The 24,107-nt window shown below is 48.2% G+C and overlaps 2 protein-coding genes across 5 annotated transcripts in view; both read left to right on the top strand.

Moving 5' to 3' along the window:
* The window catches only part of GP1BB (glycoprotein Ib platelet subunit beta), a 210,829-nt gene that overhangs the window by 153,384 nt on the left and 33,338 nt on the right, over positions 1–24,107 (top strand). The window lies entirely within an intron of this gene.
* The window catches only part of SEPTIN5 (septin 5), an 89,371-nt gene that overhangs the window by 42,431 nt on the left and 22,833 nt on the right, over positions 1–24,107 (top strand). For 2 of the 4 annotated variants that reach the window (XR_014002964.1, XM_081175021.1), the window contains exons 1-4: positions 9,900–10,130; positions 14,962–14,997; positions 22,688–22,784; positions 23,922–24,008. Coding sequence is in view for 3 of the 4 variants with exons in the window: in XM_081175021.1 (XP_081031147.1) it covers positions 10,041–10,130; positions 14,962–14,997; positions 22,688–22,784; positions 23,922–24,008 (310 nt within the window). In the remaining variant the exon portion in view is untranslated. Of the gene's footprint in view, positions 1–9,899; positions 10,131–10,169; positions 10,267–14,961; positions 14,998–22,687; positions 22,785–23,921; positions 24,009–24,107 lie in introns of those variants that run through there. The other 2 variants (XM_081175022.1, XM_081175023.1) reach the window with 2 other exon arrangements.

The raw sequence follows: 24,107 nt of genomic DNA, 5'->3' as shown, positions 1-24,107 counted from the left end.
TTGACAGGAGCAGGGACCGAGCAACGGGAGCTCACCCCGTTCCGGGGATTCAAAACCGCTGAACTTCTGATCGGCAAGTCCTAGGCTCAGTGGTTTAACCCACAGCGCCACCTGCGTCACATGTTTACATGTGGTCGGGGTGTAAATGTGTACAATTATTTTGGCAAAGGGTGTTTGAGGAGATAACAGAAATCACTGGGTTAAAGCTGATCAAAAGTCTAGAGGTAGCATTATTATCAATTTACGATGGGGTGGAAGGTTGGCAGGCTATGAAGGACCAGCTCACAAATTTATTGACAGCTGCACAAATTGTTATAGCTAGGAAGTGGAAGGGGCAAGCAGAATATCAAATGGAAGAATGGCGTAAAGAGGTGTGGGATATAGCTATTAATGACAAATTCACGTGTGCCGTTAAGGTAAGACGGGAAATATGCAGGAGAAATGATTTTGAGGAGATATGGAGGCTGTTTGTGGAATTTGTACTGTTAAAACGGAAAGTGGTCAAACCATTGTGAGAGGTGTTGAAATTTTGGGAGGTTGGGTAGTTACAATGGAATGGTTTCAGTGGTGGGGTGCACATTTTTATTCTTATTTATTTATGATTATTGGGACATGAGTGGCACTGTGGGTTAAACCACAGAGCCTAGGACTTGCCGATCAGAAGGTCGGCGGTTCGAATCCCCATGACAAGGTGAGCTCCCGTTGCTCTGTCCCTGCTCCTGCCAACCTAGGAGTTCGAAAGCACGTCAGAGTGCAAGTAGATAAATAGGTACCACTCCAGCGGGAAGGTAAACGGCGTTTCCGTGCGCTGCTCTGGTTCGCCAGAAGCGGCTTAGTCATGCTGGCCACATGACCCGGAAGCTGTGCACCGGCTCCCTCGGCCAGTAAAGTGAGATGAGCGCCACAACCCCAGAGTCGGTCAAGACAGGACCTAATGGTCAGGGGTCCCTTTACCTTTACCTATTTATGATTATTACTTTGCCAAAATAGGAGCAGAGAACCATAGACTCCTGCATTGCAGTGTCTTGGATTAGATGACCCTCTGAATTCCTTCCAACTTACAATTCTTGGCACAAGAGCACATTGCCTACCTGTAATTCCGAGCAGAAGCATCACTGCTCTAACAATGGAGGAACAGCGTAGCCTTTATGGCTATGCAGAGTAGACCCACTGAAAGTCATGAACATGACTAGGTTAAGCCCCTTGATTTCAGCGGGTCTACTCTGAGTAGGACTAGCATAGACTACAACCCAATAACTTCGGACCGAAAAGAAAATAACTGCTGGACACACCCACTGGTTTGTTTTGCACTCAGAGGAAGTGAGTGTCCTTTTAAGATGGCTGGGGCAGAATGCCTGGATTGTTCCCGCTCCATTTGAGGCAGCTGCTGACTCGGTGGACAAAGGGCTCCCTTAGAGAGAATTATCTGATGCACGAGACGGAATCAGCTTGGTACCAAGTGGGGCAAAAGCAGCTGGGATAAAAATAATAACAATAATAACAACAGTGCAGTGTTCTTTGTAGCCTAAGGTCATTTGGGGAGAGGCAGTACACTCATCTCACCCCTTTACATTTTTAATAAAATTATTTATTAAATTTATTAGTCCTTTGTTTACCTGACAGGCTTCCAAGCAACGTAATGTTTAAAAACAATAATCATAAATACATCATCCCATAGAAAAATGCACATAAAGCATCAACATTTTCCTACAACACCTCCAATCTTACATATCTTCCTATATATAAAAAACTGGAAGGCTGTCGTCACGTAGCCCCCCACTGGAGGATTTGTAGTGCTGCATCACGATCTGGGATTTGCGTGAAGTTGGGCGGGGGAGCAAGTGGGAAGGCAGGTATTAAAATGGCAGTTTTAAACAACAGCTTCGAATAGATCAGGGATGGAGGGACACAGATGAACTGTGAGGACATGGGGGCGGGGCTTGAATAAGCTGTGGGGGCTTTAAGGAACTGTGAGGGGAAGAGAGCTTGGGTGAGATGTGAAGGGAGGGGTGTTGAGTTTGGTGGGGGTCAGATGGGGTTGGCGAGGAATGCAAGCACAGGTGGCAGTCTCTAGTAGATGGGGAGCCGCAACTGAAAAGGCCCTCTCTTTTGTCACAATCTTTTGAGCCTCCCTTTAAGGAGAGGTCTGGAAAACCATATTTGTTTTCTTTAACAAAATTTATATTTTGCGGGACGCAGGTGGCGCTGTGGGTTAAACCACTGAGCCTCTTGGGCTTGCCAATCAGAAGGTTGGCGGTTCAAATCCCCGCGACGGGGTGAGCTCCCGTTGCTCGGTCCCTGCTCCTGTCAACTTAGCAGTTCGAAAGCACGTCAAAGTGCAAGTAGATAAATAGGTACCGCTCTGGTGGGAAGGTAAATGGCATTTCCGTACACTGCTCTGCTTTGCCAGAAGTGACTTAGTTATGCTGGCCACATGACCCGGAATGGATTCCGTTCGACTTCCAAGGTATTTCAAAAAGTGAAAATCTGTACACAAAAGTTGTTGAGCTTTTTTGGGCAAAGTTGGGTTGCCATGCGTCCAGCGTCCGAATCTTCCAAGCCATTTTGCTGATTTCTGCCCGGACACTGCCAACGACTACAGTATTTTGGGTATGTCACAAATGAAACCTACATGAAATGCTCTTCTATATTTTATAACACTTTATGGGAGTATTCCTGCTCAGGGTTTCTGCCAGCCAGCTAGCCATGCCCCTTTTCTAGAATATTCCATTCCTACACCCTCCCATTTTCCCACTTTCCTTTTCCAATTGGCAACATTTCGTGGCTCTTGAGAATGCTCAGTCCTTTGGGCTGTTTTTATTTTTAGTGGGGCAGTTTTGCTTCCTGCCTTTAGAGATCATTAGTGTTTTGATTTTGATCTCGGGTGTTTCCCTTCCCTCCCTCGCAGCTGCTTGATACGGCCCTCTGGTTTATCATCAAACATGTTCTGCCTCCATGTCCATCGGCACTCACCACCCCTGTTCGCTATTAGAGGGAGCCATCGCTCTCGACTACTGGGAAGCCATCCCTTACGAAAGCTGGATTTCAAAAGTTGTGAATGGAGACGGGGTCGAAGGTGTCGGAAGGAGAGAAAGCCAAAACGCTGGCAAAATGGTCTTTCCTGACAACACATCATCAGGGAGGTTAAAAATAGACTTATTTTTATGGAGCTAAAGCGGCTGTTCAGAAGTAGGAAAGGAGAAGGGAGCTGGGAAGTGTTCCAAGACCCAGGAACTTCCTCTTGCATGACAGCTGTTGCATCACATAATTACCCTCTCCTGATTCACAGCACTGAACAGCTTGCTTGAATTACAAGAAATTTGCTTCAACTCTAAAGTTTGTACAAGTACAGTGGTACCTCAGGTTACATACGCTTCAGGTTACAGACTCCGCTAACCCAGAAATAGTGCTTCAGGTTAAGAACTTTGCTTCAGGATGAGAACAGAAATCGTGCTCCGGCAGCGCGGAAGCAGCAGGAGGCCCCATTAGCTAAAGTGGTGCTTCAGGTTAAGAACAGTTTCAGGTTAAGTACGGACCTCCGGAATGAATTAAGTACTTAACCTGAGGTACCACTGTATCAGAAATCCCTAGAAGCTGGGATTTGCTGCAATGTGCTATAGGAGCTCATGGCTTAGGAGATGCTGTGTTCTTCAGCCCATTCTGAGTCAGGTCACCAGTTAACTAGGCCCACACCCACACTCTGCATTTAAAGCACCCCTGTACCATTTTGTCAGCCCCCCAAGGAAACTTGGGAAGCACAGTTTGTTAAGGGAGGAGAGAATGGTGAGGAGGCCCCTGTTCTCCTCACAGAGTTCCCTGGGAAGAGGGGTTGATTGTCAAAGCACCTAGACCAGCGGTTCTCAACCTGTGGGTCCCCAGATGTTGTTGGACTACAACTCCCATCATCCCTGGCCACTGATCATGCTGGCTAGGAATGATGGGAGTTGTAGTCCAACAACATCTGGGGACCCACAGGTTGAGAAACGCTGACCTAGACAATACCCAGGGCAGACTCCCCATCAAAGTCCTTGATCTATGGGGCACCAGCAGTGGGTCATTGCTTGGCCCCAAGCGCCCTGGAGAGGTGCCACCGACTGGGTCCTGCTTTTTCCAACGAGCTCTTCCCTCAGTGGGTAGGAGGTGAGTTTGTGTTTTGTGTTCTGCATTTGTGGACAGCAGGACAGAGAACTCGGTGGCCTTTGGCCATTCTTTTGAAGCAGATTGAATGTTGGCAGATTCAGAACAGACCCACGGAGGGACTTATTCGCACAACACGTATGGAACTAGCTCCCACAAGATGCCATCATCTCAGGTGACTTTAAAAGAGGAACCAGAAAATTCATAGAGGTCAAGGTTGTCAGTGCCTACAAGCCATGATATGTATGTATTTATGGGAGCCAGTGTGGTGTAGTGGTTAAGAGCTGTAGACTCGTAATCTGGTGAACCGGGTTCGCTTCCCCGCTCCTCCACATGCAGCTGCTGGGTGACTTTGGGCTAGTCACACTTCTCTGAAGTCTCTCAGCCTCACCCACCCCACAGAGTGTTTGTTGTGGGGGAGGAAGAAAAAGCCGCTTTGAGACTCCTTAAGGGGAGTGAAAGGCGGGCTATCAAGTCCAAACTCTTCTTCTACCTCCACTGTTGGAGGTCGTATGAATACCGGTGTCTGGAAAATTCAGGTGGGAGAGTGCTGTCTTGCTTGTAAGCTTCCCAGAGACATCTGGTTGGCCACTGTGAGAACACGGTGCTAGGATGTGATGGGTCATTGGTTTGATCCAGGAAGCTCTTCTCATGTTCTTATTTCCCACAATGTACCAGTGCAAGCTGGATATTCATCACTCCCTGTGGTTGGTTGCAGTGTGTGAAATTTGGCAGGTGCCCAGGTGCCAGGATGGCGCTGGACATCTCCACCATCTGAAGGTGTCTGCCTGGGGATCCTTGTATCTTGTTTCTTTTCACATACTAACAACATGTCCCTTGGAATCCTGTCGGTTATATTTTATCTGCACAATCAGAATGTACTTCAGGAACAACAACACAAATTCCATGTTTTGCCATTTCAAGCCATCTGGCCCCAAAATGGCAACTCAACGTTCTGTTTGGGCGGCTGCAACCCTGGTTTAAGAAGCCATTTGGCACCTAGTTTATATGCCGCTGTGGGTTAAACCACAGAGCCTAGGACTTGCCGATCAGAAGGTTGGTGGTTCGAATCCCCGCAATGGGGTGAGCTCCCGCTGCTCGGTCCCTGCTCCCGCCAACTTAGCAGTTCGAAAGCACCTCAAAGTGCAAGTAGATAAATAGGTACCGCTCTGGCGGGAAGGTAAACACCGTTTCCGTGCGCTGCTCTGGTTTGCCAGAAGTGGCTTAGTCATGCTGGCCACATGACCCGGAAGCTGTACGCCGGCTCCCTCGGCCAATAAAGCGAGATGAGCGCCGCAACCCCAGAGTCGATCACAACTGGACCTAATGGTCAGGGGTCCCTTTACCTTTACCTTATATGTCTCAGTTTCTAACATTGTTTGGTTGTCTATCTTATTTAGTCCTCTTTTCACCTCCTCTCTGTGTCTCTTTTTCATGCGTTGGTGTGGCTGGGCTGGGAGGGGATGTGCTTATGTTGTTTGCTTTGGACAATAGATGGTGTTATGAAAGCTCCTGTCATATTTCAAGGAGAATTTACAGGCTGCGATTTGGCCAGGTTACCAATCAGCCAAATGGCAAGTGCCTTGGAGGTCCACAACTACATCCCAAAGCAGATTAGTTGATGAGAGACATTTACAGATGTATTATAACAGCTGCCTGAGCCCTTTTAGATTTATAACCTAATGAAATTCTTGCTCTGGCGTGAGCATGCCGTTGCAGCTCTAACCTTGGCCTGCTTTGCAAACAGACTTTTTCTTTGTGTAAAACTCACTTCCTCTTAGGGATGTTGCAGAACCCTGATGAAAATGGAAACAGGAGCGGAATTCACTGGTGTTCGCTTCTTTAGGGCTGCCATAGTTCAGAAAGCGAAAACCCAGACGCAAAAGTTCTTGAGCAAAGTGGTTGAGATTCACAACTTCTCTGAATTTTGCAATGCAGTTCTTCAGCGAAGTGATGTGTACAGAAATGCATGTGCCAGGGGAAAGTGTGCATAGAGGTGCACACATGAATAGATGCATTCAAATAGTATCCAAAAATCTCTAAGGAGGGATTGCTTTGCAAAAATGTGTATATTAGTTCACACTAAAGTTCTGTATTATTTATTTATTTATTTTACTTTGCAAACTGATGTGGAAATGTGGACCACTGTATTTAAGAGTGGAAAAATGAGAAACGGAGAGAGAAAATGAAACTGACAGATTAGTCTATTCCTGTCAGTAACAACAACAACAACAACAATTTTATTATTTATACCCAGTGGTGGAGCTTCATGGGGGGCGGAGAGCAGACGGGGCGGGGTTGGTGCACATCCCAGGGGCGTGACGTGCCGCCTGCGGGGGCGTGGTGCCCAGAGTGGGTTGGGGGGCAGTCGTGATGGCACCCCACTGGGATTGTGCTGCCGGGGGTGGTGCGCTCCCCCCGCACTCCTCTTCCTCCGCCAGTGTTTATACCCTGCCCATCTGACTGGGTTTCCCCAGCCACTCTGGGTGGCTTACAACATATCTAAAAGCATAATAAAAACACCAGTCCTTAAAAACCTCCCTAAACAGGGCTGCCTTCAGCTGTCTTCTAAAAGTCAGAGAGTTGTTTATTTCCTTGACATCTGATGGGTGGGTGTTCCACAGGGCAGGCGCCACTACCGAGAAGGCCCTCTGCCTGGTTCACTGTAACCTCTCTTCTCACAGTGAGGGAACCAGCAGAAGGCCCTCGTAGCTGGACCTCAGTGCTGAACGATGGGGGTGGAGATGCTCCTTCAGGTATACTGGGCCGAGGCCATTTAGGGCTTTAAAGGTCAGCACCAACACGTTGAATATCAAGGGAATGATGTTGGTAGATGTGTATACAGGAAGCCTAATGCGCCATGCAGTGCTGAGGCATGTTTTGAAACGTTGATAGCATTGTTGGACCTTGACATTTTCCAGGTTATCATGTAATCTAGGAACCATGTCTTTCTTGGCTTTTGTATCGGTGGAGTAAGGACAGGGGCTACTGCAAAGGGGAGGGATGTCGCAAAGAGCCTTTGACATGTAGCAATGGAGAGGGTGGGGCCTGCAAAACAGTATGTAGCATGAGACTAAGGGCGTTAACAAGCGTGCCCTTGTTTTCATTTTGCAAAATGTTCAAGGGCGTGTGCTTGGTTTCCTAACCCAGATGCTCTCCCTTTGAGCAGAACTCAAGTTGTAGGGCTGCTCTCCCTGCTTTGAGACAACACCTCCTGGCTTTGCCTTTGTGCCGGCAAGTGTTTCTCAAAGCAGTATTAGCTAAGTTGTGGGCCAGATCTGGCCCTACGAGCCACGGGGAAGTAGCCAACGCATCTCTGCAGCTTCCTTCCCTTATGAGGAAAGCCTGCAGCGTTGGGGACATGCATTTAAAGGAAAGCAAGAGGTCACAAGAGAAGTTGTGCATGGCATTGAAGAAGTGGCTAGAGAAAGTCCCCCCCCATAATATAACAACAACAACAACAACAACAACAACAACAACAACAACAACAACAACAACTTATTTATACCCCACCCATCTGGCTGGTTTTCCCCAGCCACTCTGGGCAGCTTCCAACAAAGTATTAAAATGCAGTGGTCGGTTAAACATTAAAAGCTTCCCTAAACAGGGCTGCCTTCAGATGTCTTCTAAAAGTCTGGTAGTTGCTTATTTCCATAACATCTGATGGGTAGGCGTTCCACAGGGCGGGTGCCACTACCAAGAAGGCCCTCTGCCTGGTTCACTGTAACCTCTCTTCTCGCAGTGAGGGAACCACCAGAAGGCCCTCGTAGCTGGACCTCAGTGCTGAACGATGGGGGTGGAGATGCTCCTTCAGGTATACTGGGCCGAGGCCATTTAGGGCTTTAAAGGTCAGCACCAACACGTTGAATATCAAGGGAATGATGTTGGTAGATGTGTATACAGGAAGCCTAATGCGCCATGCAGTGCTGAGGCATGTTTTGAAACGTTCCCTGTAACATGGCTTCTCGCAGCGAGGGAACCGCCAGAAGGCCCTTGGAGCTGGACCTCAGTGTCTGGGCAGAAACGATGGGGGTGGATACGCTCCTTCAAGTATACTGGGCCGAGGCCGTTTAGGGCTTTAAAGGTCAGCACCAACATCTCTTATAACACTCGTTGGCATCCAATGGAGCTGAACGTTGGAAGATTCAGGAGAGATGAAAGGAAATACTTCTTCATGCAGCACAAATTATGGTAGTCCCTCCTACGGGAGGCAGTGAGGGCCACAACCTCGATGGCTTTAAAAGAGGATTAGACAGATTCATGGAGGAGAATGGCTCCTAACCACAATGGCTCAGCTCTGCACTTGGAAGCAAGGATGCTTCTGAATTCTAGTTGTGCTTGAATCTTGCTTGCGAGTTTTCCACAGGCATCTGGTTGGCCACTGTGAGAAAAGGGTGTTCCTTTTAGGGATTTTAGGTGCTGAAATCCCAAGGGAGCAGAAAAGACTATGTATGCGACCATGGCTGCACGGATGTTATTGGCCCAGAGATGGAAAGAAGACAAAGTCCATGTCAGGAAACTGACATTGGAGCAACAGGAGAAGGAGAGGATCTCCGATTCTGCAGGAGAAGGGACCAGCACAAGGGGGAGATGCAGCTTGATAGAGGGGGAAGGAAATCAGCGCAACACCAAGGATCCAGGAGAGCAAATGGGGGAAGAGGGGGAAGGGCTCCGGGATTCTTCCTTGGAAGTCAGTGAGGAGAGCACTGGTCCTCCACTACCCACGCCTTCCCTGCGCAGGAGACTCCCGCGCAATGAGAGGCGGAGACGATTGGGTGTCAAACAGCTTTTATGCTGGCAAAGGTTTAAGAGACGCCCACAGACAGATTCTGCTAGCGACTGAGGCAGCCACGCAGAGATGGGCTATGTAGTCAAGATGGTTTAACCCAGGCCGTTAAGCTCCCAAACGGGGACAGTTTACGCACGAGTAACTCCAAACCACTACAGTCCAGACCATAGAAGAATGGCAGATGAAGTTGATGGACTATGCTGAAATGGCTAAAAGGACCGGAAGAATCAGAAATCAGGAAGACCAAAATATTAATAAGGAATGGGGGAAAATTATAACTTATCTTAAAGACCATTGCAAACAGTTAAAATTGTTAGTAGGACTGGAATATCAGTTGTAGTTTAATGGTGAATTCTGGACACAATGGAGATGTAAAAGATTTGGATTATCATAAAAGATGCAGAAGGAAATGATTAAGAATAGGACCCACAAAGGGGAGGAGGGAAGTCCGAGAGATTCCTTGGAATCTTGTTTTTATGATTTATGTTTGATGTATCTCTGCAAAACTTTAATTTGAAAAACCAAATAAATAAATTTGTATTAAAAGAAGAGAGAACAGGGCGTTGGACAACAGGTTCTTATGCCCTTATGTTTATCTCCTGATCTCAGCGCTGTGGCTCTCACTGCCTTGAGTTCCACCATGGGAGAAAGTTTGGAGGCCCGTCAACCAATCACCCTCCCTCCTTCTTAGAGCTTCTGGTTCACCAGTTGAAGCGATGAAGAGGACTCTCTTCGTCTCCGGGGTAGGACGCTGCCTCAGAACCGAGTCAGACCTGTTCTAACCATTACGCCGTGCTGCTGCTACTGTCTGAGGAAACTGTCACCCACGGAGCTGCTTCTCCTCACATGGCAGCCGCTGCCTTTGTTGTCTGATATTTATTCCACCCTCCTGTGAGCAAGGCGGCAACAGCAACACAGGAAATTCTAGCCAGCTGGTGGTTGCCTTGCAGAAAAGGCCCGGGCTGCCTCTCTCTCTCTCTCTCTCTCTCTCCCCGTGTGTGGGCGGGGGTGGCAGCCTTATGGATTTAGTCAAAGCTGGGAGGCAGTGCATGGGCTGGGCTTTTTCTCCCGCTTGGCCCATGGTGACTCCCGGTCTGGCCTGCCGTTGGTTATTATGGATTCAATCATTATTCAGGAGCGATTAGTCGAGCGGCTGCTTTCTCCCAGGACCCAGACCCAGAGAAGCCACTCAGCCAAGCTGAAGGTACAAGGGTATATTTATAGTAATAGCCGAGAGCTGGAGAGAAGGAGGAGGGGGTGGGGGCACAAGAATGGTGCCTGAGGAGAAGCAGTTAGCCACAGAAGAGACTTGCCAAGGGCAGAGGAACAGGAGGAAGCCGGTAAGGAGGCGAAGGCAGAGCGTGAGAGATCAGGGGAGGGGAAGAGGGGGCCAGAATCTGCGAGAGGCTGCGGTGGGTTATATAAAATGCAAGCCACAAAACAAAACACCAGCCTCTTTTCTGTGCTGTCCTCCCATCGTTGCCGCTCACATCAGTGGAAGCCAGAAGGAAAACACACTGATGTACACATGCTGCCTTTTGTGGGTGCCTGATTTGGGGCTGACGTTTCGGATAGGGTACCATTTCATTAGACAATATGTTTGTTTGAATGCACATTTGCATGTGTGTCTTGGGCACCCAGCGTTTGACCCACTTTGGACCGATCAGCGCCCAGTCGCTGGACCGCCGGTGTGCAGACAGCTGGGGGACTGTGATGTGCGAGTTTCTGATTCAGTGGGGGGGGGGGGTCATTTGGGGTGTGTGCGCCCAAGGAGTCTGCTTTTATGCTAACTCTAGACATAGATGTCTTCCGCCGTGCCAAGTCAAACTGCGAGATGCACATGATGAAGATGGTTTTGCTTTCGGCAGGGAATTCAGGGGAAGACAGCGAATAAATTTCCTGCCCTTTCTTTTTAGCCTAGGATGCTATTGCGCCTGACGGAGGGAGCCAGCCAGAGTCAGGCCTGAGTCGAGGATCTGTGCACAGGCGAAGGCTGGAGCCGCAATCTGTTACTATTTCGTTACTTCTGAACGTTCATTTCCAAAGCTTGCCTTTCAGGGGAGATGTCCCTCCCAATAGTACCCTGTCTGAGACAGATGGCAGGGAGGAAGAATTTGCCTTCTGGGTCTCTTGCGAAGGCTTCCTCTTCTATTGCCTGCCGTCCAAATCTTTGAGAAGAAAGGAGGAAGTAGGCAGTTTGACAAAAGGGGCAAAGGCTCCTTAATATCCCCTCCATTAATTCACAGGATGATAGGAAGCTGACTTGTACTGAGTGAGACCACAGGTCCACCTAGTTCAGTACAGTCTACACTGATTGGCAGGGACACGGGTGGCACTGTGGTCTAAACCACTGAGCCTCTTGGGCTTGCCATTCAGAAGGTTGGCAGTTCGAATCCCCATGCTGGAGTGAGCTCCCATTGCTCTGTTCCAGCTCCTGCCAACCTAGCAGTTCGAAAGCACGCCGGTGCAAGTAGATAAATAAGTACCGCTGCGGCGGGAAGGTAAATGTCGTTTCTGTGTGCTCTGGCACTCGTCACGGTATCCTGTTGTGCCAGAAGCGGTTTAGTCCTGCTGGCCACATGACACAGAAAGTTGTCTGTGGACAAACGCTGGCTCCCTTGGCCTGAAGTGAGATGAACGCTGCATCCCATCGTTACCTTTGACTGGACTTAACCATCCAGGGGTCCTTCACCTCTTTTTTTACCTTTACCTTTACATTGACTGGCAGGGGTTTATCTAGAGATGCTGGGGATTGAACCCAGGACCTTCTGCATGCAAAGCAGATGCTCTTCCACTAAGCTACGACCCTTCCCCTATTCAGTTTATGCACTGACTGGTATTGTCCTAGCAGGAGATGAACTTTCCCCTCCTGTCTGTCCTTCCAAGCCCATAAAAGTTAACGCCTAACTGTTTTATGGCATTCTTTGGTGGTGCTGTGGCTGGAGAGTTTATGGAGTCTCCTTCCTTTTTATGTTTATTTTTATAACATGCAATTAATTTGTGGAATTTGCTGCCACTAGATGTGGTGGTAAACCACCAGTTCATCTCAGAAGGCTTTCAAAGTGGCCTGGAGCCTCTGGTCCTTCAGATGTCCTTTGACTACATCTCCCATCAGCCTCAGCAAGCAGAGTCAGTGATGCAAGTGATGCAAGGGGTGATGGCAGTTGTAGGCCAACAACACCTAGAGGGCCACAAGCTCCCTATCTGAAGAACATAGAACATAGAACAAGAACCTGCTGGGTCAAGTCCAGCATTCTGTTCTCATAGTGGCCAAGCAGATGCCCCCATGCGAAGCAAGAACACTCTGCCCTCCTGTGGTTTCCAGAAAAACTGGTACAGTGATACCTCGGTTTTCGAACGTTTCCGTTGAACATTTTGGAACCCGGACGCCCCAAACCCGGACGCAAATGCTTCCATTTTCAAACATGCCTTGGAAGTTGAATGGCTTCCGCTGCGTGTTGTAATAATAATAATAATAATAATAATAATAATAATAATAATAATAATAATAATAATAATAATAATTTATTATTTATACCCCGCCCATCTGGCTGGGTTTCCCCAGCCACTCTGGGCGGCTTCCAACTGAATATTAAAAACAATACAGCATCAGACATTAAAAACTTCGCTAAACAGTTGTCTTGGGACCAGGGAGGGAGAAGAAAAGATGGACGGCAAAAACTGGGTTGAGAAGATGTTGGAATAGCAGTTCTTAAATGAGGATGGAGGTGGTTCTGCTTGGGAGAAAGAAGCCTCTGTGTGTATCAAGAGCAGAAAGCAGCTGGGAGGACCTCTTTAGATTTACCACGAGCAATGAATGGGGTATTCAGAGGGTGCTTTGCTGAGCAGAGCTGGAATTCCATTGACAAAAGCAGGCCCACAAATCTGCCTCGTTCTGGAGCCAATGTAAACATGGAGGGCTGGGTGGGTTTGAGCTTCACATTTTAGCCCTCATGCCCTGTCAGAGGCAGATTGCTTCTAATTACCAGTTGCTGGGACTCACAAGTAGGCCTGGGTGATGTATCAACGCCACCCATGAGACAAGGTGAGGTGGATTACTTTGGGTGGTGGGATCCACAGGGGCAGCAGATCCTGCCTCCAAGGAGTGCATCACTCGCTGCCGTCACTGTGGATCCATTGGTGGTCCCCCAACGCCGCCTCTACAGTGGTCTCTTGGAGAATAGGAGGTGCTGCAGGCCTCCTTCCACCAACTTAAAAAAAATATTGGGGGTGAGAGGTATGCCCCGTCCCAAGTAATCACAACACACAAACCTACACCGTTTAAATGGCAATGCCCCTTAACTTTGAGGGCCCACGGCCCCCTCAGGTACAGTGGTACCTCGGGTTAAGAACTTAATTTGTTCTGGAGGTCTGTTCTTAACCTGAAACTGTCCTTAACCTGAAGTACCACTTTAGCTAATGGGGCCTCCCGCTGCCGCTGCACGATTTGTGTTCTCATCCTGAAGCAAAGTTCTTAACCTGAGGTACTTTTTCTGAGTTAGTGGAGTCTGTAACCTGAAGCGTCTGTAACCTGAGTACCACTGTATTTTATTGAAGGAGCTGAAGGGATCTCAGTCCCTAGGAGTTGGCTCCTAGGTCTCCCACCCTCGTTCCCGACATAGATCTTTATTCCCCCTCTCTTCTTCCTGATGTAGATCTTCACTCACCCCTTTTTCCCTGGCAGGGAAGGAGGCAGGGGGTGCCATTTTGTGGTGCTAAAATGTCTTGAACTGGGCTCTGGTGGTACAGTGGTACCTCGGTTACAGGTGCTTCAGGTTACAGACTCCGCTAACCCAGAAATAGTACCTCGGGTTAAGAACTTTGCATGAGAACAGAAATCGCGGCATGGCGGCAGCAGGAGGCCCCATTAGCTAAAGTGGCACCTCAGGTTAAGAACAGTTTCAGGTTAAGAACGGACCTCCAGGACGAATTAAGTTCTTAACCTGAGGTACCACTGTATTCTGAAGAAATAGTAAACCAAATGTGAATTGTGGGCAGAAAAAGAGTTATGTGCATCAATTTCAATGAGTCTACTCTGAGCATTGGATACAATGTGTGGACCTCCCATAATAAGCATTTGGTTGGCTGCTGTGAGAACAGGATAATCTGGTCTAGATGGGCCATTGGCTGGATCCAGCAGAGCTGTTCGTATGTTGATGGTGTGAGGCTCTCTGAAGCACACGTTGACTGGCGTTGAATATAATCAAAGGTCTGCCATGGTGCTGGTGTGTGCAGGAATGTTGGGGGCCGGACTTGTGTGGACACACCCTTGCTCCCTCCCCACACAGACCAGTTACCGTATTTTTCGCTCTATAGGATGCACTTTTCCCCCTTCAAAAGTGAAGGGGAGATGTGTGTGCGTCCTATGGAGCGAAGACGCCATAGCCCCGCGACCCTCTCTGCTGCGCCTTTCCGCTGCTCCCTGACCTGCTCTTTGGGGCTGGTGGTGGGCTTCCCCTCACCAGCCCCAAAGAGCAGGTCTAAAGGAACCTGAAGCCTGGAGAGCGAGAGGGGTCAGTGCACACCGACCCCTCTCGCTCTCCAGGCTTCCAAGGTAGCCGCCTGAACACACCTTAAACGGCACCTTGTTTTAGAGCGGGAAAACAAGAGGGGGAAGTTCTCCCCCTCTCTGTGCAGCGCCTCCTGCCGCTTCACTGAAGGGGCACTGGGCAGAGAGGGGGAGAACTTTTTTTTCTTGTTCTCCCCCCTCTAAAACAAAGTGCGTCCTATTGTCCGGTGCGTCCTATGGTGCGAAAAATACGGTATCTGAAACTCTTGAGGACCGGGCGCCTGGGTTCTAGCTCAGCAGGTTCCTTCTGTTGAAGCAGGAACTGTGAGTCCTGGGGACAGTGTTGCTTTTCTTTATAACTCCTCCTAATAGCGCTGGAAGGGTACCAATCCTATCTCCCTCTGGGGAGCTTGCTGTGTGTGCAATTTGTAGCAGGGTGCCCTGTGCCCTCGCATCTCAGGATGTGGGTGGCTGGGCACTTAATTTTTTGAAGTTTTAAAAGGAATTTTTCATTTTTTACTTTTAGAGGAATGGAGGCAACCTGCAACCCTCGGATCACCTTGTAAGTAGTTCTTTTTTTAAAAACAGTGTGTTTCCATGCTGATGTTTTTGGGATTTCCCATTTAAAAACCCAACCAGAAATGGACTTTTATCCCATATTTGCACCAGGCATGATGCCACTTTAATCACCAAAACTCCACCCCCCTTAAAGAATAGTTTGTTGCGTCCATCCATCCTCAGAGCCAGCAAAGGGAAAAGTGTTCCATACATTAACTTATACAAAGGGCAAAATGAGGCAAGCTTGATCTAAAAAATAAATAAAGTAAAACCATTGTTGACATTAATTTGAATGCATTCCGGGCTTTTTTTTAAGGGTTTATGTTGGCTTTGGTCACCAGTGTTTTGTTAATCGTCTTGAATCCGTTTCAAGAAATGGGTAGGATGGAAATTCTTAAAAGGAAAACAGCTATTATTAAAGGCCTTTACAATGTAAATGACAAATGTGTGTGTGTGTAACCCACGTCAGGACCCTGCTGTGTTATGTTGGGGTAGGGGGCGCGGTAGGGGGCTTTAACCTTTTGTAGTCCTGATCTGAATTTTCAAATTTAGGGCAGAATCCAATAGAGTGGAACCACTAGTGCAAGGCCTTTGTGCAAGAACACAACAATGGTTTATTGACATTTGCATTTAACTGTTTTGCTTTATGCATTTAACTGTTTTATGCTTTTACTGCATGCTTTTATGTTTCTATTGCTGCAAAGTGTATATTTTTATGATACAGAAGTCTACAAATAGTTTTATAAATAAATAAACAAACTTCTCCCCCCTCTCTTCTCTCTGCCCACCCCCTAAATCTGTTCGGGTATGTGTGTGTGTTCCCCAATCCTCTGGAGCATATTTGGGGAGGGGGGCTTGTGTAGAGAGAGGAGAAGGAACTCAAATTCCATTGCACAAGTGGACATCCTTTCATTTGCAGATCTAGTTGTTTGGATAGCAGCCTCAACCCCCCCCCCAAAAAAAAAACCCCATTCACCCAGTTGCCAATTCCATGAATGACTTTTCATCTTGCTCCACCCCGGAGGCTTCTTTAAACTCTGCACTCGCTTAAAACATCTACTTAAAGAAACACTTTAACTTCTCATTCACCAGCTACAAGCGACCATCACGCTAATGTGGAAAGAGAGAATCAGGATTAATCCATCTTTCTCCCAAGCTTGGCAGTGCAGCGAGTATTTCATTAAGAAAGCGCTTGTCCGTCCACCATCCATCTAATGTTCTACTTCGGAAGACACTGAGAAATGACCAGCCCTGTGACCCATCTTCCTTTTAATTATTTTCACTGGTGTTTAAAATTTAATCATGTTAGATTAGTCATGTGGATTAATATTTCTAATTAATATATCCAGGAATTCAGTATCTCTGTAGTAGTAAGAACCATGTTCTGCCAGGTCCTATGGAGTGTGACACGGCGCTTGTCAGGCAAGGAATGTCCAGGGTGAGAAACTCACTCTTCATTGTCAAAATATACAACTACAAGTTTTGAAAAGGCATGTCCATTAGTCCTGCATTTCTCAGCTACTCCTGGGTGTATCCCTGATGAGGCAGTTGCCTCAACAGAGAGGCCCCAATCCTGACCTCAGCTTATCATGAATTTCATTTCAATACCGCTTTACATTTTTAAGAAAAACCTCAAAGCAGTTTACGACGCATTAAAGCATCAAATAAAACAATCCAGAATATAACAGATATAAAGTATACATTCAGAGCATTCAACAGGACGCTCAAATGTTATCCTGAAGATTTCAAAATAAAGCATTACAAAGGAGAGCGACTGCTGCACAGAATGCACATTTAACAAAAGAAATACCTTAAACATTTCAAAATAAAACATTACTAAAGGAAGTCAAATATAAAATAAAAACAGCATAATTAACAAGAGAGTAAAATACCTTAAGTGCAGAACGTATCCACTACTGTTGCTGCCAGTCCCGCCAATGGTGGTTCATGGCGGGTGGCAGCTGTAGAAGCTCAGGCTTGATGACCTGGGTCTGCACTAAGTGACAGGCAAGGTGGTCTCTTATATATTTTCCCCACCTGAGCTGCCCGTAAGCAGGTGGAGACTACGCCTGTGTGTAACCCGTTTCTGCTCCTCCCGCTTCAGTCCTCTCCTGGTCCTGGGAGACAGTGGAGCAGGAGATGGATAGGGCAGCAGCAGGAGGAGGTGTGGAAGTCCTTGAGTCTCTACCTGTTCTTCACTCTCCAATCCTGCCTCTTTTGGCTGCTACAGGCTCCCCCAGATCAGTGGCGGAAGAAGAGGGGTGTGGTGGGGGCGGTTCGCCCTGGGTGTCATCCCTGAGGGGGGGTGACATTGTCGTGCCCCCAGATGCTAGCCCCGCCTCCGGGTGCACAGAATGTGCGCCACGGAGCAGCTAGCTCCGCCTCTGCCCCAGATCACTGATTTCTTTTTCCAAGTCTAACCTCCGTTCTTCTGGTGCCTACTTCTTAGGGTCCAGCCACCAGTCCCTGACAGAATGGATAGACCCTCTAAGTGTCCATATTTTCAAGGGATAGTCCCAGAATTACACAAGCCATCCCCATTTCTGATTTGATCCCGGAATGTCCCACTTTCCCTTAGGACGTCCTTATTTTCATCAGAGAAATGTTGGGGGGGTGGCATTATGCGACCCCCAAGCCAAGGAGATAAGTTATTATTCAACCTTTAGAAGACATCTGAAGGCAGCCCTGTATTGGGAAGTTTTTTTTTAATGTTTAATGTTTTATTATGTGTTGGAAGCTGCCCAGAATGGCTGGGGCAACCCAGTTAGATGGGCGGAATAATAATAATAATAATAATAATAATAATAATAATAATAATAATAATAATAATAATAGAATAGGATGTCCCTATTATCATCGGAGAAATGTTGGAGGGAATGCAGGTTAGCTACACTTGGAGTGAGAAAATCTTGATGGAGTAAAGGCAAAGCAAACCCTGTGTTATTTCAAAGCAGGGAGAGCAGCCTTAAGATTTGTCCCGGGTACTGGCAACCCACACTACACCACTGGTTCAAGGGCATAGTCCAGCCGGGCAAAAGTAGTCAAGGGGAAGGTACAGAGCACAGGCATGGGGGTCTGGCTTGGGGAAGGACCATGAGAGAGTCCCAGAGGCCATAGAGAGAGACAGGCCAAGGGGCTGCATTTGACCTCTGGGCCTAGGGTTCCGCACCTCTGCTTTTCCACCTTTCCTCCAAGAAGCTCAAGGTGCCATAAGCTCCTATATCACTTGAGTCTTTTAAAGAAAGTAGTCCTCGTCCACTTGCATAATGGGACACCTGTAATTCTTATTTAATGTGTGTGGACCACCTACAATGACTTGCAGCTGTATGGGCAATTGCGTGGCGAGTTCCCGCCTCCCCCCTCAGAAAAAAAGACACGAGACACAAGAATTCGAGTTAATGGGTCAAATTAGGCCACAACTTTATTGATTACAGGAATTGAGCGGTATTGGCCTTAGGCATTGGTCCTAAAAACTAACCGGCTTCAGCCTGCATGGTTGAAGGCCGGTGAGGGTTAACCACCAGTGGGAGGAGTCCTGCTGAGGCACGTCAACTAGGACCTCCCCCTGGGGTCACCGCGTGGGGGCGTGCCGTGGGCCCACACCTCCATAGGCTTAGGACAAGGCCACGCCCCCTGGAATCCTTTACCGGACTACCCTTTGTTTTGGGGGAAGGTGATGGCGCTTCCTCCCCCCCCTCATCTGCATAAACCAGATGAGCTGAGGTGTGAGAAAGAGGGAGATCCTTGGCTGTGCCAGCCCTAAATAGAGCGGGCCACGCCTCCCGGGCCAGCCGATTGGCTAGCCAGGGGGATGACGCGTCCAAGGATTCCCCTGTGATCGCGGGGGCGGAAAGCCAGCCCCCACGTGTGTGGGGAGGGGTGTGAAGCCTGCAACCCCACCTCCTCCCTTGCTCGGGAGTGGCTTTGGTGAATAATAATAATAATAATAATAATAATAATAATAATAATAATAATAATAAATTTACAGTGGTACCTCGGGTTACATACGCTTCAGGTTACATATGCTTCTGGTTACATATGCTTCAGGTTACAGACTCCGCTAACCCAGAAATAGTACCTCGGGTTAAGAACTTTGCTTCAGGATGAGAACAGAAATCATGCTCCGGCGGCAGCGGGAGGCCCCATTAGCTAAAGTGGTGCTTCAGGTTAAGAACAGTTTCAGGTTAAGTACGGCCCTCCGGAACGAATTAAGTACGTAACCTGAGGTACCACTGTATTATTTATACCCCGCCTATCTGGCTGGGTTTCCCCAGCCACTCTGGGCAGCTTCCAACAAAAGATTTAAAATACATTAAAACATCAGTCATTAAAAGCTTCCCTAAACAGGGCTGGCTTCAGATGTCTCCTAAACATCAGATAGCTGTTTATTTCCTTGACATCTGATGGGAGGGCATACCACAGGGCGGGCGCCACTGCTGAGAAGGCCCTCTGCCTGGTTCCCTGTAACTTCACTTCTCACAGTGAGGGGACCCGTCAGAAGGCCCTCGGAGCTGGACCTCAGTGCTGAACGATGGGGGTGGAGATGCTCCTTCAGGTATACAGGGCTGAGGTCGTTTAGGGCTTTAAAGGTCAGCACCAACACTTTGAATTGTGCTTGGAAACGTACCGGGAGCCAATGTAGATCTTTCAAGACTGGTGTTATGTGGTCTCGGCAGCCGCTCCCAGTCACCAGTCTAGCTGCTGCATTCTGGATTACAAGTTTCCGCTTGTAAAGTGTCTTGCTTAAGACGGGAGGAAAGCTGTTGTTCTGTGACGGTTGATTTCCAGTCACCGCTTTGTGGCTGTGCCAATCATCCACCCACCCACCTTGCAGTTGTTCAGGTTGTCAGATGGCTTCACAAATTCGCTTGCTGTCGAGCAGACTGGGTGGCAGGGCCAAACCAACCTAACCTTCCACTTCCCCCACTTCATTTGCAGACATTGAAAAGAGGGTGGCATTTGGGCGTTTTCTCCAATGGGAGGGGGATGATGTACAATGTCTGCACATGCTACATTAAGCGAGCGTGCAACCTGTGGTCCCATGTACACAAATAGTTGAGCCTGTTCACTTGTACAGTGCTTCACATGTAACATCAGACTTTGAATCTGTATACAAGCTGGAGAAATCAATGTAAGCGGACGTTTCTTTCGCACAACCACTGATACACCAGTAGAGACAGCTTGTACCTGTGTTCAGTGTGATGGCTGAACAAACCTTGAGTGACAGTGTGTATTGATCAGCTGTAGAGTACAGAGACTACACTTGTTGAATGTTATATGTGAATACCTGTACAATACAGCCAGTGCTGGGTTTACGTATAAGCTAAACAAGCTATAGCTTAGGACCCCACTCTCTTGCCCCCCCATAAAAAAATTAAAGGGAAAAAACAACTGGATGTACATTTCCAAAATATAAGATAAAAAACAAATAAAACAAAACCTACAGTGTACAGCAACAGTGTTTTGTGTTGTGTAGGCTCCTATGATGTAAGTAATGGGCCCCGTCTGCTAGCCTGCTCCCTAAAATACCACTGGTTTGCTCATTTCTATACAGTGGTGCCTCGCAAGACGAAATTAATTCGTTCCGCAAGTTTTTTCTTCTTGCAAGTTTTTCGTCTTGCGAAGCACGGTTTCCCATAGGAATGCATTGAAAATCAATTAATGCGTTCCTAGGGAAACCGCCTTCAGACCAGGTCCGGGGACAGTCTGTCCCCCGACCTCTTCTGAAGGCTGGGGGGGGGGGAACAAGGGCTTTTCTTCCCACTGCCAGCCTTCAGAAGGCTGTTCTGAAGGCTGGCGGTGGGAAGAAAAGCCCTTCTTCCCACCTCCCGCCCCGCAAGCTCCGGGGACAGGAGGGCTTTGCTGCCGACCGCCAGCATTTTAAAAGCCCCTGCTGTCCCGGGGCGATTTTAAAATGCTGGCGGGCGGGAGCGAAGCCTCTGCTGTCCCGGGGAGATTTTAAAATGCTGGGGGTCAGCAGCGAACGCTTCGCTCCCGCCCGCCAGCATTTTAAGATCGCCCGGGACAGCAGAGAAGTCTCTGCTGTCCCGGGGAGATTTTAAAATGCTGGGGGTCGGCAGCGAACGCTTCGCTCCCGCCCGCCAGCATTTTAAGATCGCCCGGGGCAGCGGAGAAGTCTCCGCTGTCCCGGGAAGGCAGGCGGGGGGGAGCAAAGACTTTTGCCCCCCGCTGGCCTTCAGAAGAGGTCCAGGACCTCTTCTGAAGGCCGGCTGTGGGCGAAAGTCTTTGCTCCCGACCGCCAGCAATTTAAAACAGGTCCCCAGAGATTTCCCTATGGGCTTTCGTCTTGCGAAGCAAGCCCATAGGGAAATTCGTCTTGCGAAGCACCTCCAAAACAGAAAACCCTTTCGTCTTGCGGGTTTTCCGTCTTGCGAGGCATTCGTCTTGCGGGGTACCACTGTATATAGGTGCCTACATTCTGCATGGACTGGTTGCATGGCAACATGTGCAAATGACTTTAGACACCTAGTAGGTCCATAAATTGGGGACGCGGGTGGCGCTGTGGATTAAACCACAGAGCCTAGGACTTGCCGATCAGAAGGTCGGCAGTTCGAATCCCCGCGACGGGGTGAGCTCCCGTTGCTCGGTCCCTGCTCCTGCCAACCTAGCAGTTCGAAAGCATGTCAAAGTGCAAGTAGATAAATAGGGACCGCTCTGGCAGGAAGGTAAACTCCGTTTCTGTGCGCTGCTCTGGTTTGCCAGAAGCAGTTTAGTCATGCTGGCCACATGACCTGGAAGCTGTACACCGGCTCCCTTGGCCAATAAAGCGAGGTGAGCAACGCAACCCCAGAGTCGGCCACGACTGGACCTTTACCTTTAGGTCCATAAATTACCATATAGCATATATTCAACACAAAAAACAGTAAAAATTTGTTGTTGACAAAGGACAGCTGGACATATAAAGGGCCCCATTACCTTCAGTAGCTTAAGGCCTCATCAAACCTGAATCCGGCCCTGAATCAGCTCAAATATCTGCATGCACAGCTACTCAGCTCGTACTCTTGTTGAATGCACCATGGCAACAGTTCTATAGTGTCTTTCTCAAGGGACTGGTTTCTTTTGAAGGGGTTGGAGGTGGGCGGGAAGAGTGGTAGCAGGAAATATTTCTGCTTGCCACCACCACTGTAAAACTGGGCTATAATGGACCTGTTGAGGATCCGAACTCACCTCCTGTGTTGGCTGCACAGGTCCATCAGTGTGCTTCTGAAACCCTTGTCTCCCCAATATTTGGAATCTGCCGACTTTCTCTGAATCTGGAGCCTTGTTTCACTTCATCTCATCCTTCACCTCTTGTCCTGAGTCTCCTGTTTTAATGGGGTTGTTCCATTGCACATTTTTAAAATTACGGATGTCTGCATTTTAATATTTTCATGGGATTGTTTTAATGATGGATGTTTATATTTTCATGTTTGCGCAGCTGGTTTTTGTACTTGTAGACTGCTTAGAAGCCTGGTATCAAGTGGCATATGAAGTAAACGACAGCGACAATTAATAATAATAACCTTTCCGTTTTGATTGATTTGAATTAATTTCAAAACGACTTCCTTATTTATTGCAGTAAGGATATTGATTCTCTGCCTTTTTGGATTAGGGGAGCCATAGAACAGCTAATTAAATGTTTTAAAAAGCAGCAATAAGAAGGTGACCAATGGCTGCTGCTATCCTTCTTGCAGGACCACGAAAAGCAGTATGTGGGGTTTGCCACTCTCCCCAACCAGGTGCACCGGAAATCTGTGAAGAAGGGCTTTGATTTCACCCTCATGGTGGCAGGTGAGACTCCTCAGCAGAACTACGAAGAGAGGGAGACCTCTGTGCTGATCTAAGGAGGGTCTGTCAGGATGGAGGTGGTCTTTCAGGTTTTCCCAGCCCATTGGTTTAACAATCAATCCCTCCACCCAGGGCATAGCTGTCAACTGTCCGTTATTTGGTGGGAAACTCCCTTATCCCAGCGCCGTGTCCTGCTGCTGTCCCTTATTGATGATGTCCCTTAAATTTCCCGGGTTTCAAAGGAAGCAGCTCCTCTCCCTCCCTCCTTCCCTGCCGGCCAGGGAGGAGGGAGGCTCCAACTGTGTTGCTTGGCTGCGTTGCTCACCCAATAAGGAGTCTAAGAACGACTGGGGGGTGGAACTTGCATGCCTTGTGCCAATCAAATTGGCCGCCTTGCCTGGGGACTTGCCTTTGCTCAGTGCTTCCCAGCGGAGAGGTGACGGTGATTTTCCTTGCTGCATCCCCTTTGCCGGGTTGCTGCGCTGTGGGAACCACCGCTTGAGGCTTCGTTTGGCTGCTGGCTGGGCTTTCTGCCTTTGGCTTGGAGGGGCTCAGAAGTTGAACATACCTGTGCTCTGAAAATCCCTTATTTTGGCTGCTGATCCCTTATTTTTGAGGCTGCTCATCCCTTATTTTCAAATCTTTAAGTTGACAGCTATGACCCAGGGAACTCTGGGAATTATAGCTCTGGGATGGGAATAGGGGACCCCTCACCACTCTTAGCAGCCTTAGGAAACCAACAGCTCCCAGGATTCTTTGGGGGGTAGCCAGGATGGTACGATCCTGCTTTAAATGCACAGTGTAGATGGGGCCTGAGTATAGCCTGCTTCTACAGGCTCTCAGGGGTCACCCTCAGTGTGTCCTTGGCCAAATCAATGCCTTTGAATCTTTCCCTGCCGAAATAACAGCATCTTATGTGAGCATTGTGAATAAGACAAACTAGATTTGTGGCAATGAGATATTGTGTCAATCCAAGGACAGAGCATTCTTCATGGAAACATTTCCTGCTTGGGGGAACGATAATCTACCTCCCTGGTGCCATTCTTGAAGAGTAACAAATGCATAATCTTGGAATTTAGCATGAAAACCTCTTGTCCAAGATGTTCTTTTAACCTGGTATTTGCGCCTGTCCCTTTTTAGGAGAGTCGGGCCTGGGTAAATCTACTTTGGTAAACAGCTTGTTCCTGACAGACCTCTACAAAGACCGAAAACTTCTCAATGCCGAAGGTATTTGCCCGTGATCAGACAGGCAACACCTCCGACCAGTAGGTGGTGCTGTTTCCTGCCGTTGCTGTCAGCTACGATTCTGTCTTGTCGTGTGGCTTG

Source organism: Podarcis bocagei (genome assembly GCF_964188305.1).
Source record: "Podarcis bocagei genome assembly, chromosome: 16".
In the NCBI taxonomy this organism is placed as follows: Eukaryota; Metazoa; Chordata; class Lepidosauria; order Squamata; family Lacertidae; genus Podarcis; species Podarcis bocagei.
Note: the sequence above shows the minus strand (reverse complement) of the source record. Positions and strands in the feature narration are given on the sequence as shown.